This window comes from Gobio gobio, assembly GCF_949357685.1.
Source record: "Gobio gobio genome assembly, chromosome: 7".
NCBI classification, from domain to species: domain Eukaryota; kingdom Metazoa; phylum Chordata; class Actinopteri; order Cypriniformes; family Gobionidae; genus Gobio; species Gobio gobio.
Genome location: NC_137103.1, coordinates 10,294,310 through 10,307,892, shown reverse-complemented (window position 1 = coordinate 10,307,892; position 13,583 = coordinate 10,294,310). Strand labels below are relative to the sequence as shown.

The 13,583-nt window shown below is 43.3% G+C and overlaps 1 protein-coding gene across 1 annotated transcript in view; it reads right to left on the bottom strand.

Annotated features, from left to right (window-relative positions):
• Nucleotides 1-13,583, bottom strand: part of chn1 (chimerin 1) — a 95,201-nt gene that overhangs the window by 57,847 nt on the left and 23,771 nt on the right. The window contains exons 4-5 of the mRNA XM_079822455.1: nucleotides 6,911-6,942; nucleotides 5,078-5,191 (exon numbers count right to left, since the gene is read on the bottom strand). Coding sequence (XP_079678581.1) covers nucleotides 5,078-5,191; nucleotides 6,911-6,942 — 146 coding nt within the window. The remainder of the gene's footprint in view (nucleotides 1-5,077; nucleotides 5,192-6,910; nucleotides 6,943-13,583) is intronic.

The window sequence follows — 13,583 nt, the reverse complement described above, 5'->3', positions numbered from 1 at the left end:
GGAGGACTCGTCCATCACCCGGGCTGAAGTCACCGAGGTGGTCAAGAAACTCCTCGGTGGCAAGGCACCGGGGGTGGATGAGATCCGCCCTGAGTACCTCAAGTCTCTGGATGTTGTGGGGCTGTCTTGGCTGACACGCCTCTGCAACATCGCGTGGCGGTCGGGGACAGTGCCTCTGGGATGGCAGACCGGGGTGGTGGTCCCTCTTTTTAAGAAGGGGGACCGGAGGGTGTGTTCCAACTACAGAGGGATCACACTTCTCAGCCTCCCCGGGAAAGTCTATGCCAGGGTACTGGAGAGGAGAATACGGCCGATAGTAGAACCTCGGATTCAGGAGGAACAGTCTGGTTTTCGTCCGGGCCGTGGTACACTGGACCAGCTCTATACCCTCTACAGGGTGCTGGAGGGTTCATGGGAGTTTGCCCAACCAGTCCACATGTGTTTTGTGGATTTGGAGAAGGCATTCGACTGTGTCCCTCGCGGCATCCTGTGGAGGGTGCTCGGGGAGTATGGGGTCCGGGGTCCTTTGCTAAGGGCTGTCCGGTCCCTGTACGACCAAAGCAGGAGTTTGGTCCGCATTGCCGGCAGTAAGTCAGACTTGTTCCCGGTGCATGTTGGACTCCGGCAGGGCTGCCCTTTGTCGCCGGTTCTGTTCATAATTTTTATGGACAGAATTTCTAGGCGCAGCCAGGGGCCGGAGGGTGTCAGGTTTGGGGACCATGCGGTTTCGTCTCTGCTCTTTGCGGATGACGTTGTCGTGTTGGCCCCTTCTAACCAGGACCTTCAGCATGCACTGGGACGGTTTGCAGCCGAGTGTGAAGCGGCTGGGATGAGGATCAGCACCTCCAAATCCGAGGCCATGGTCCTCAGTCGGAAAAGGGTGGTTTGCCCTCTTCAGGTTGGTGGAGAGTTCCTGCCTCAAGTGGAGGAGTTCAAGTATCTAGGGGTCTTGTTCACGAGTGAGGGGAGGATGGAACGGGAGATTGACAAACGGATCGGTGCAGCTTCTGCAGTAATGCGGTCGATGTACCGGTCTGTTGTGGTGAAGAAAGAGCTAAGCCGTAAGGCGAAGCTCTCGATTTACCGGTCAATCTACGTTCCTACTCTCACCTATGGTCATGAGCTTTGGGTCATGACCGAAAGGACAAGATCCCGGATACAGGCGGCCGAAATGAGTTTTCTCCGCAGGGTGGCTGGGCGCTCCCTTAGAGATAGGGTGAGGAGCTCAGTCACTCGGGAGGAACTCTGAGTAGAGCCGCTGCTCCTCCACATCGAGAGGGGTCAGTTGAGGTGGCTCGGGCATCTGTTCCGGATGCCTCCTGAGCGCCTTCCCGGGAAGGTGTTTCGGGCATGTCCAACCGGGAGGAGGCCCCGGGGAAGACCTAGGACACGCTGGAGGGACTATGTCTTCCGGCTGGCTTGGGAACGCCTCGGTGTCCCCCCGGAAGAGCTGGAGGAAGTGTCTAGGGAGAGGGAAGTCTGGGCATCTCTGCTTAGACTGCTGCCCCCGCGACCCGGCCCTGGATAAAGCGGAAGAAGATGGATGGAGATGGATGGCAATGGAATTTTTGTAACATTATAAAAGTATTAATTTCTTTACAAAAAAAAAACACTTTTGAATGGTAGTGTATAATCTACATGTATCCATATTTAGCCTGGTAAAAGACACTGGTGTGCAGAAATTAACCAATCATACCAAAGGTTATTTACATACAGAAGTCTTAAAGATACAGAAGCAAAATAAGGTTACTTCATTCTAAAGGCCAATTCACACATCGATAGACTGCAAAAGACACTTCGTTGGGTTTTGTCGGTTCACTTACCCTTGTTGGTGTCTGTTGATCGATGCATAAAAACAAAATAATGTTTAGAAACATACGATTTAAAAAAAAACATTTTTATTAAATATTGCTATCATACTAATATACCTTTTTACTGTCTGCTAAACAAAGAACTTATTATATATTAAATGTATAGTTCACCCAAAATTTTTAATTCTGTCATCATTTACAGATTTACAGAAACATTTTACTTGATGTTTAAAGAGTCATCAAGAACCCAATAAGCCACGAAAAAGATCTCAATGCATTAAGGCGGGTGCACACCGTGCAATTTTGGCTAAGATTCGGCCGTCTGAGACACATTTTGCAAATCCTAAAAGATTCCTCTGATCCTAGGCTAAGATCTGAAGTCTTGGATCGTTAGTTTGACATGTTCTCCGGCAGCCAATTAATGACCACTGCGATCAAATTTGACCTCAGACGAAATTCTGGCAGTGTCAGAAGATTTGGCGCACAGTCCTGCAGTGTGACTTCTCCTACGACGGCCGTCAAATTATCTTCGTTTTTCAAGACAAACTATGACCAAAATGAGCGCTAGAGATTTCTTTGTAGCCAACACTTCAATCCGGCTCACTGTCAACGAACACATAGTTTGATGATATAAAACTCAAGACGAGTTTTTCTTCTCTTTTAGCGGTGTATTGAGCTTGAATGGTCAGATACACACATAATTACAGTATTTTAAAATATCTATCTTGGCGAGTATTCACATAAATGTAATCGGTTTTGTCTGAAGTAAACGTCTGGCGAACAGTTGGGGGAAAAACAACTGATGAGCAACATTATATTAGATCCATGCACTAGGTCTTAGCATAATAAACCTGCTGTTCTTAATGTTAATCAAACAACAGAAAACAGGGAATCACTCACTGCCCTTGACTGAATAACTTTAGCAGCTTTAATAAGAAAACATTCATTTATCATGAATAGACTATGCAATGTATGATTCTTTTTACATTTGATTATTACATTTTTTCTTGCTTGAATCGAATGCTTCTGTTTAGATGTACAACTAAAACTAAACTAAATTAGATCTGATTTGGTGTTAGAAACTTTGATTAGTATTACACAAGTGAAAAATAATGGCCCTTTTAAACCTCTAGTGACGACTGAATAGCAAACACCAGCCAAAGTAAACACACATCATGCTAATCCGATTACGAGACATTAGTCCCTTCAAGGACAGACTTCCTTCATACACAAAATAATGTTGAACGGATTTGTGAGAAACACAGCATGATTCAGGCTGAATGGAGCAGAACAGAAACATTTCTCATACCCATATTCCCTCTAGAAATGTCCACTGGGCCGCTCTACATCCAAACTAATCTCTCTGTGTGTGTGAGTGTGTGAGTGTGTGTGTGAGAGAGAGAGAGAGAGAGAGAGAGTGAGTGAGTGAGTGTGTTCTGCTAATTCTGAGGATTCAACTACACTGATCACACATCAGCCAGAGCTAAAATAAGACAAACACACATGGGCCAAGACTAGGTCAAGACCAGAGGTGTAGTGGTAAAAAAAGAGGTGGGTAAACTATAAATTCTGGGTGACTGCATCGTGGTCAGGGTAAGGTGGGCCACTGCCAACCGGTGTATAGTGTATCCTGATGATAGCTATTGTTCTCAGAGAGAACAACAATATTTAAGAGAGATAGAGAGGGGAGGCTTATATCCAGGGGTTCCAATGCAATGCACTTGTACATAATGATTAGATTTGGGATTATTTTCATAGTCGATTAATCTGTTGAATATTTTCTCAAGTAATCGATTAGTTGTTTGGTCTATAATATGTCCGAAAAATGTGGATCAGTGTTTCCCAAAAGCCCAGGATGACATCCTCAAATGTCTCGTTTTGTCCACAACTCAGTTTACTGTCACATATGAGAGAACACACTAGAACATATTCACATTAAACAAGCTGGAATCAAAGAATTTTACTTTTGTCTTAAAAAATTACTCAAGCCGACTAATCGATTATCAAAATAGTTGTCGATTACAGTTTTTGCCAATTGCTAATGAGGCAGGTGCAGATTAACGACAGAAGGATGAATGTGGTGAAGAAGAGCGAGAGCTTTGTGTTGATGATGACAGGGTGCAGACAGCGATCGCTTGCGATTGCATTTAGAATCTAAACTTTTGATTAATTTATGAGAAATCTACAGACGCAAACAGGAAGTAAAACTCCCATTGATTTTTCTCCATACGGATTTAGATTATCAGCCATAATGTCTAAAACATCTGTAGCTAGAGGTCTGTAAGAAAAACTACACTACCCACAGTCCTAAGCTTAACAGCGACGCCTCTGATTGGTCCAACTCGCTGTTATTACCATAGAAACGTTTACCGTACCCGCGAACGGCTGTAGCGATAACAATAACTAGCTAGCTGACTGAATTTTACTTGTAGGCCTAAGTTACATTGGCTAATGGGAAAAGGAAGAGGTGACTTGTTGAGTCAGTGGCATGAATCTAACCGTGAACCAAATTAACCCCAAAAACATAAAGTTTAGTACTGTTTTCCGAGCTCACTCACTTTGGGCTTGTAGCTCGAGCCCGTTTGCTGGCATTAGGAGGAGGGCTGCTGTCTTGACGGCGCTTAAAAAATTGCCGGATATCCATGTTTGAATCTTGGTTGCGTGTCTTTCATGAATGATTCGTTCATTTTGAACGAATCTTTAATATGACTCGGGACTACCGAGTTGTCTCAGAGTGATTCGTTCATTTTGTGTTGACCGCGGATGCGCATTACGCAACATATGGGTTCTGATTCTGAATTGACAGGTGAGATCCGAGTCTTTTGTTCTTCCTGTCAGTTCCATAGAGACGGAAAGAGAAAAGATTAGTTCATTTTGCTGAACGAGACTCAAAGATCCGAGTCAGTAAAATGATCCGAACTTCCCACTACTCACACTGACAGTTGCAGCGCAATATGAAAGACTTCGTCTAACTGTACAACAAACAACCAATGAAAATGAACAATATGAAACTAAAACGACATAAGCTTAATTTAAAATGGCTTAGGAACTGTAGGCTATTTAGAGGTGGATAAACTCAATTTAGAGGTGGATAAACGCACTTTGGAGGTGGGTAAACGCTATTTCCGAATTTTGGGAGGTGCGTAAACAGCGTTTACGTGCGTTTAGCCTCCACTACATCCCTGGTCAAGACACAGGAGCTAGCCTGGAGGAAGAGTGAAGATCTAGGTTAGAGACTGATGGGTCAGAGTTGAAGGTTGGCTTACCGTAGAGCTAAAGTGTATGTGCCCGGCTGTCTCTGGCTCTCTCGGATCAGGTAACTTCCTTCAGCCACACTGAGCAGTTGGTCGGCTTCCTCTCTGGAGATCATCCCATGATACCTTCACAGCAAACCAATCAGACAGACAATATTAATAATATAGTGCATTAGAGCTCAATTCAAATTAGCTTTTAAATAAGAAAAATGCACTACTGTTCAAATGTTTGGAGGCTGGAAAAATAATATTGTTTAATTTTAATATTTTATTGAGCACGGATGCATTAAATCGATCGTAAGTGACAGTAAAGACATTTATAATGTTAGAAAGATTTATAGTTCATATAAATGCGTTCTAAAAGCTTTTCTCTTTTGTAATGTCTCTCAGACATCTCTTTCTACAGTCCTCTACTTTCTCCTCCCCCATCATGTTTGGACACGCCCCCTACTGCTGATTGGCTCACTTTATCTCCTCCCCCATCATGTTTGGACATGCCCCTTACTACTGATTGGCTCACTCTATCTCCTCCCCCATCATGAGTGGACACGCCCCCTACTGCTGATTGGCTCACTCGCTCCTCCCCCATCATGTTTGGACATGCCCCTTACTACTGATTGGCTCACTCTATCTCCTCCCCCATCATGAGTGGACACGCCCCCTACTGCTGATTGGCTCACTCGCTCCTCCCCCATCATGTTTGGACATGCCCCTTACTACTGATTGGCTCACTCTCTCCTCCCCCATCATGAGTGGACACGCCCCCTACTGCTGATTGGCTCACTCGCTCCTCCCCCATCATGTGTTGACATGCCCCCTACTGCTGATTGGCTCACTCTATCTCCTCCCCCATCTTGGTGTGGACACGCCCCCTACTACTAATTGGCTCACTCTATCTCCTCCCCATCATGATTGGACACACCCCCTACTGCTGATTGGCTCACTCTATCTCCTCCCCATCATGATTGGACACACCCCCTACTGCTGATTGGCTCACTCTATCTCCTCCCCCATCTTGGTGTGGACACGCCCCCTACTGCTGATTGGCTCACTCTATCTCCTCCCCATCATGATTGGACACACCCCCTACTGCTGATTGGCTCACTCTATCTCCTCCCCATCATGATTGGACACACCCCCTACTGCTGATTGGCTCACTCTCTCCTCCCCATCATGATTGGACACACCCCCTACTACTAATTGGCTCACTCTATCTCCTCCCCATCATGATTGGACACACCCCCTACTGCTGATTGGCTCACTCTATCTCCTCCCCCATCTTGGTGTGGACACGCCCCCTACTGCTGATTGGCTCACTCTATCTACTCCCCATCATGATTGGACACGCCCCCTACTGCTGACTGGCTCACTCTCTCTCCCCCATCATGATTGGACACACCCCCTACTGCTGACTGGCTCACTCTCTCTCCCCCATCATGATTGGACACGCCCCCTACTGCTGACTGGCTCCCTCTCTCCCCCATCATGATTGGACACGCCCCCTACTGCTGACTGGCTCACTCTCTCCTCCCCCATCATGAGTGAACACGCCCCCTACTGCTGATTGGCTCACTGTATCTCCTCCCCCATCATGAGTGAACACGCCCCTACTGCTGATTGGCTCACTGTATCTCCTCCCCCATCATGAGTGAACACGCCCCCTACTGCTGATTGGCTACAAGTGTATTGTGCTGCTTTGTCCAATCCACTTTCAACAGTGTTTCTCAGAAATGGCTCACTGCATCTTTAAATGGCATATGAATAGCAAATACACTCAAATATGTAACTGTGGATTCATGTACAGTAGAAGCAGAACTGGTTCAGTAATGCGTGTAATGAACTCACTCTCTTCCGTAGTATTTGGGCCGATTCTCCACCTGCAAAGACAGAGGGATATCATTACTAAAAGTTATCCATTATCAAAACACTTCATTATTACTCAGGAACACACAGATTTGGAGAACGGTGTCGTCTTAAGTATTATGAGAGACTTTATTAAGAGATTTGAAATATCGTGGTATATATGGAAGATGCCCCTCTTAGAAAAAAGTGTGCATAAAAAGAGCCATCTTGCTCCACTACTGGGGCAAGTTGACCCCCTTCCTGGGGCAAAAGCCCTCTAGGGTAAACTTATCCCAGCCGCTTTCGCAGAATATGTAAAATACTGCTGATATCATTTTTAATAATTTATGTCTATGGAAAAGGTGCCATGAATGTAAAATACTAAATCCAATATTCTATGTAAATTTATGCATTGTGACCATTTAATTGAATAATTCACAGGCAAACCAAATAAAGAAACTGCAGTCAAAACTTAATCTTATTCTATGAATTATATATAGGCCTTTATTTGTATTTCATGAGAAGTCATAATAGCAATAGAGTTTGAATTCTGATTAATTATGAGATCTTTTAAATGTGTGTATAATTCAACACTGTAAACAAAGTTGCTGCCTTAAATTTTTAAGTACAATCAACTTAAAGATATCAGAGAACAATTTAAAATATAGTTTCAACTCATTCTAGGGCACCTTTAACTTATTTTGATGAGTTAAAGCAACGTAAAATGTTGTTATAACTTTTTGATCATATATTTTTTTACAGTAACAATTAATTAAAATATAGCTGCAAGCAGCAATACCGGGGCCAAGCACAACAGAAGCAAACAAGGAAGCTAGCAGCAGACCAACTAAGAAAAAATGAGTGAAGACATTTGAAGACAATTTTAAGCAAAAATGTTAAAACCCCACATTAAAACATTGAGTTGTATAGAGCCAAAGTCATATTTTGTTTAATTATAGCACCACCAAGAGGCTCAATCCTACCATTTTTTTTTTGTGTGTCTTCGGAGTGAGCCCATACATGTGTGTGTGTCAATTTTGGTGAAAATATCTCATTTAGTTTTGGAATTATAGACATTTATATGAAAAAACACGTAAAAAACGGCTGACATCTGACTTTGATTGGATTTTACTATCCCTTACTATCAATATTTTGACATTTGGGCATTACTGTATAGCTAGCGACCTATGTTTATGAACTTCTGACGCTGGTTTCGTCTCAATCGGACTAGCGGTTTCGAAGATATCAGCTAACTTTTTTAAAGCGCTAAATTACCACGCTGCACAAACCATATACCGAAACCTGGCAAGTCTGGTATTGTTGGACTCGGCGAGGATTCAGGAGACAAAAAAGTTAGTCCCATGAAAATAAGTCAAACCCAACCAAAGTTATAAGCATTTGAAAAAATAAATTTATCCACTAGGTGGCGCTGTTTCGAAACTTCTCAGGCTCCTTCAGGGCATCGTGCTGATGACCCAAACCGAGTTTCGTAACAATCCGTTCATGAGTTCATAAAATACAGCATTTTAGCACATAAATCAAAATGGCCGACAGCTAAAATGGCCGATATGGTAAAATGGGATATCACACGACTCGGCATGCCGCCCTGAATCTAACGAGACCACTTTTATTTTTATTTATTTTTGGACAACGCTGCATGTTGCCTCAGGTCATGCTTGTGATGACATGTACCAAGTTTGGTTTGAATACGATAAAGCGCTGTGGAGATATAGCCTTAAGTGTATTTTTGCAACCGCTAAGTAAAATTTGTTCGCAGCGTTTATCGAAAAAGATTGGACGAATCAACTTGAATTCCATGGTTCAATTTTCGTGAAAATCAGAGCAACGGCCTAGGACGAGTTCGCAAAAGTAGGTTTTTCAGTAAATTAAAAATGGCGGGAAAATTTTCATGATGGAAAATGACGTCATATGGTGCAATCGAATTGTCTTGAGCCAAGGAATCAGAGCAAAATGGAGTTTTGTTTCTAGCCCTTATGGTTCAAAAGTTATTAGCATAAACATTAGTGAAACTTTAGACAGGTGGTGGCGCTAGAGGGATTGATTTAGGGACTCATTCAGAGAAAATTTTGTATAGGTGACAGTTGGGACTATCCTCTATCTGTGTGCCAAATTTCATAACTTTCCTGCAAACGGTTCTATGGGCTGCCATAGACTCCCATGGCAGAAGAAGAAGAAGAAGAAGAAGAAGAAGAAGAAGAAGAAGAAGAACGCTAACAATTTCAATAGGTGCCTTCGCACCTTCGGTGCTCGGCCCCTAATGAATGAAAAACCCAAACAGCAACATCATGCCACTGAAGACCTGTCCCAATTCTGAGGTTGAAGGTTCATTTTACTCTGAACTACTGTGAACCACCAATCGCTCATTAACAAACAGACATCATATTAATATCCAACATAACAAAATATACAAAAATATTTGACCAAATATTTGAATAATGCCCCAGTATTTCAGACAGCCATGTAATGAACGCTGCTAATCTGGATTTTATAATTAATGTAGTAATAAAGAAATGCATATTTAAGATTTATTAATTTTTTATCAATGCATGTTCTTTCAAACATATATGCATTGTTTGCTCATTACTTTGAAATCTGTCAGGACAGATTTACTCATTATCGTAATTTTAACGGGAAAATCCTACAGTAAAAACTGGTTAATGGTAAACGCGACATTTCAAGTAATTTCACAGTAAAATTAAAATGTACAGTTCAATGCACCGTTTTTGGGAGTAAAACATAATAAAGTCATCTTATTTACAGTGAAAAACTGATTTAAGACTACAGACTGACACTTCACATTTGATGCTCTCTCATTGATTTCTTAGCGTTCCTTATCATAGATCAGGGTTTTATGTTATCATCTTATGTTTACTGCATTTTTTTTAGTGTTGTGTGTTGATCCAACAACAGCATCTAAAATCTGGAGAGTGAAGGCAAAACACAAATAAATGACCACAACACCCTCCCTCCTGATTAACCTTGAGCTTCCAGAGACGGGGAGAATCCAATTCACAAAGCACCGTCCTCATCCCTTCCCCCCCGTCTCTCTCCGTCTCTCTCACATTCATTCTTACAGGAAACACAAACGCAGGGCAGAGGAACCGTGTGTGTGAGCAGTTGCCTCCTGTACCATTTGAGCAAAACATAAACGTGAACTTTTAACAATGTCATGAGAAAAACAAAAGGTGCTACACAATGCGAAAGTCAGAATCAAGAAACATAACACCCCTGAAATATCTACACCCAAGAGGAATAAACCAACCAACTCAGCTTTAAAGCGTAATGAAACACAACATGCAGACAATCACACGTGTCAGTCGGGGAATGACTGAACGCTTCTGGGTAAATGGGATGTGGGATGGAATAACATCGTTTCCTGATGAGAATAAAGGCAGAAACGTGTTTTGTAAAGCAAGGTTGTGTGTGTTTGTGTGTGTGTGAAGCGGGTTGTAGGTGAGATGACCGACAGGGTAATAAAACCAGCTAATGATGGGAATCAGCAACACTATAGGGCTAATCAATCACTGAAAGCCAGAGTTTAACCGTCAAAGGGCCTGTGTGTGTGTGTGTGTGTGTGTGTGTGTGTGTGTGTGTGTGTGTGTGTGTGTGTGTGTGTGTGTGTGTGTGTGTGTGTGTGTGTGTGTGTGTGTGTGTGTGTGTGTGTGTGTGTGTGTGTGTGTGTGTGTGTGCTGAGTGTGCAGTATTTTCAGTATGAAGAATGAGAGTGTCTGGGTTTCTCTATCGGCATCCTGAAATGCTAATATCAGCAATGACCAGGTGACAATGGAAAAATGAGCCAATTGTTTCACACATTTCTCACCTCATTTAATGTTAATTTCATTACATTTGTGTCTTTCCCATTTTAGAAATCAGGAAAAACCGCACCTCAAAATGTGCCCCATTTGTTTGAATAAATGTTCCTGCTCTTAGCGTGCACAATTCATCAGTTCACGTTATTCTGATGAGATTTTTTTCCCATAAATCTTTTTTGAAAATAAGTATATTCACATGTACAGTTATATTACAGCTACAGCTGTTGAGCTTTACGGTCTTAAAATTATTGTAGGTCACACACAAAAAAAAAAACATTCAACTCGATAAATGTTTTGGTACGCTTTCAGCCAGAATAAAATGTAAAAGCAGTGGTTGAGCCCAGTCCTCCAGCTAGTCAAACAGCAAACATGTCACATTTACCCTGCATGAGTTCCCCTGACGGCCCTCTCTGAGCCAGATGCGGACATGCTGAACCGCTCAAACAAGACCATCAGCGTTAAAGCCCTAAAACTGCAGAAGGAAAACCATTCCTGCATGCACATCATATTTGCTTCTTTTTGCTAAATCCATGGAGTAGCATTTTTTAGTTTCTCCGCAAGAACAAATGAGGTTCATTCTCGTATTGCGCATCACGTTTGAGCTTCCTCAAGAACCAATGAGGTTCATTCTTGTGTTACGCAGCACGTTTGAGCTTCCTCAAGAACCAATGAGGTTCATTCTCGTGTTACGCATCATGTTTGAGCTTCAGCAAGAACCAATGAGGTTCATTCTCGTGTTACTCATCATGTTTGAGCTTCAGCAAGAACCAATGAGGTTCATTCTCGTGTTGCGCATCACGTTTGAGCTTCCTCAAGAACCAATGAGGTTCATTCTTGTGTTACGCATCACGTTTGAGCTTCCTCAAGAACCAATGAGGTTCATTCTCGTGTTACACAGCACGTTTGAGCTTCCTCAGGAACCAATGAGGTTCATTCTCATGTTACGCATCATGTTTGAGCTTCAGCAAGAACCAATGAGGTTCATTCTCGTGTTGCGCATCACGTTTGAGCTTCCTCAAGAACCAATGAGGTTCATTCTTGTGTTACGCATCACGTTTGAGCTTCCGCAAGAGCCAATGAGGTTCATTCTCATGTTACGCAGCACGTTTGAGCTTCCGCAAGAGCCAATGAGGTTCATTCTCATGTTACGCAGCACGTTTGAGCTTCCTCAAGAACCAATGAGGTTCATTCTCGTATTGCGCATCATGTTTGAGCTTCCTCAAGAACCAATGAGGTTCATTCTCGTGTTGCGCATCACGTTTGAGCTTCTTCAAGAACCAATGAGGTTCATTCTTGTGTTGCGCATCACGTTTGAGCTTCCTCAAGAGCCAATGAGGTTCATTCTCATGTTGCGCAGCACGTTTGAGCTTCCTCAAGAACCAATGAGGTTCATTCTCGTATTGCGCATCATGCTTGAGCTTCCTCAAGAACCAATGAGGTTCATTCTCGTGTTGCGCATCACGTTTGAGCTTCTTCAAGAACCAATGAGGTTCATTCTTGTGTTGCGCAGCACGTTTGCGCTTCCTCAAGAACCAATGCGATTCATTCTCGTGTTGCGCATCACGTTTGAGCTTCCTCAAGAACCAATGAGGTTCATTCTCGTGTTGCGCATCACGTTTGAGCTTCCTCAAGAACCAATGAGGTTCATTCTCGTGTTGCGCATCACGTTTGAGCTTCCTCAAGAACCAATGAGGTTCATTCTCGTGTTGCGCAGCACGTTTGAGCTTCAGAAAGAACCAATGAGGTTCATTCTTGTGTTACGCAGCACGTTTGAGCTTCCTCAAGAACCAATGAGGTTCATTCTCGTGTTGCGCAGCACGTTTGAGCTTCCTCAAGAACCAATGAGGTTCATTCTCGTGTTACGCATCACGTTTGAGCTTCCTCAAGAACCAATGAGGTTCATTCTCGTATTGCGCATCACGTTTGAGCTTCCTCAAGAACCAATGAGGTTCATTCTTGTGTTGCGCATCACGTTTGAGCTTCCTCAAGAACCAATGAGGTTCATTCTCGTGTTGCGCATCACGTTTGAGCTTCCTCAAGAACCAATGAGGTTCATTCTTGTGTTACGCAGCACGTTTGAGCTTCCTCAAGAACCAATGAGGTTCATTCTCGTGTTGCGCATCACGCTTGAGCTTCCTCAAGAACCAATGAGGTTCATTCTCGTGTTGCGCAGCACGTTTGAGCTTCCTCAAGGACCAATGAGGTTCATTCTCGTGTTGCGCATCATGTTTGAGCTTCCTCAAGAACCAATGAGGTTCATTCTTGTGTTACGCAGCACGTTTGAGCTTCCTCAAGAACCAATGAGGTTCATTCTCGTGTTGCGCAGCACGTTTGAGCTTCCTCAAGAACCAATGAGGTTCATTCTCGTGTTGCGCAGCACGTTTGAGCTTCCTCAAGAACCAATGAGGTTCATTCTCGTGTTACGCAGCACGTTTGAGCTTCCGCAAGAGCCAATGAGGTTCATTCTCATGTTGCGCATCACGTTTGAGCTTCAGCAAGAACCAATGAGGTTCATTCTTGTGTTGCGCATCACGTTTGAGCTTCAGCAAGAACCAATGAGGTTCATTCTTGTGTTGCGCATCACGTTTGAGCTTCCTCAAGAACCAATGAGGTTCATTCTCGTGTTGCGCATCACGTTTGAGCTTCAGCAAGAACCAATGAGGTTCATTCTCGTGTTGCGCATCACGTTTGAGCTTCCTCAAGAACCAATGAGGTTCATTCTTGTGTTGCGCATCACGTTTGAGCTTCCTCAAGAACCAATGAGGTTCATTCTCGTGTTGCGCATCACGTTTGAGCTTCAGCAAGAACCAATGAGGTTCATTCTCGTGTTGCGCATCACGTTT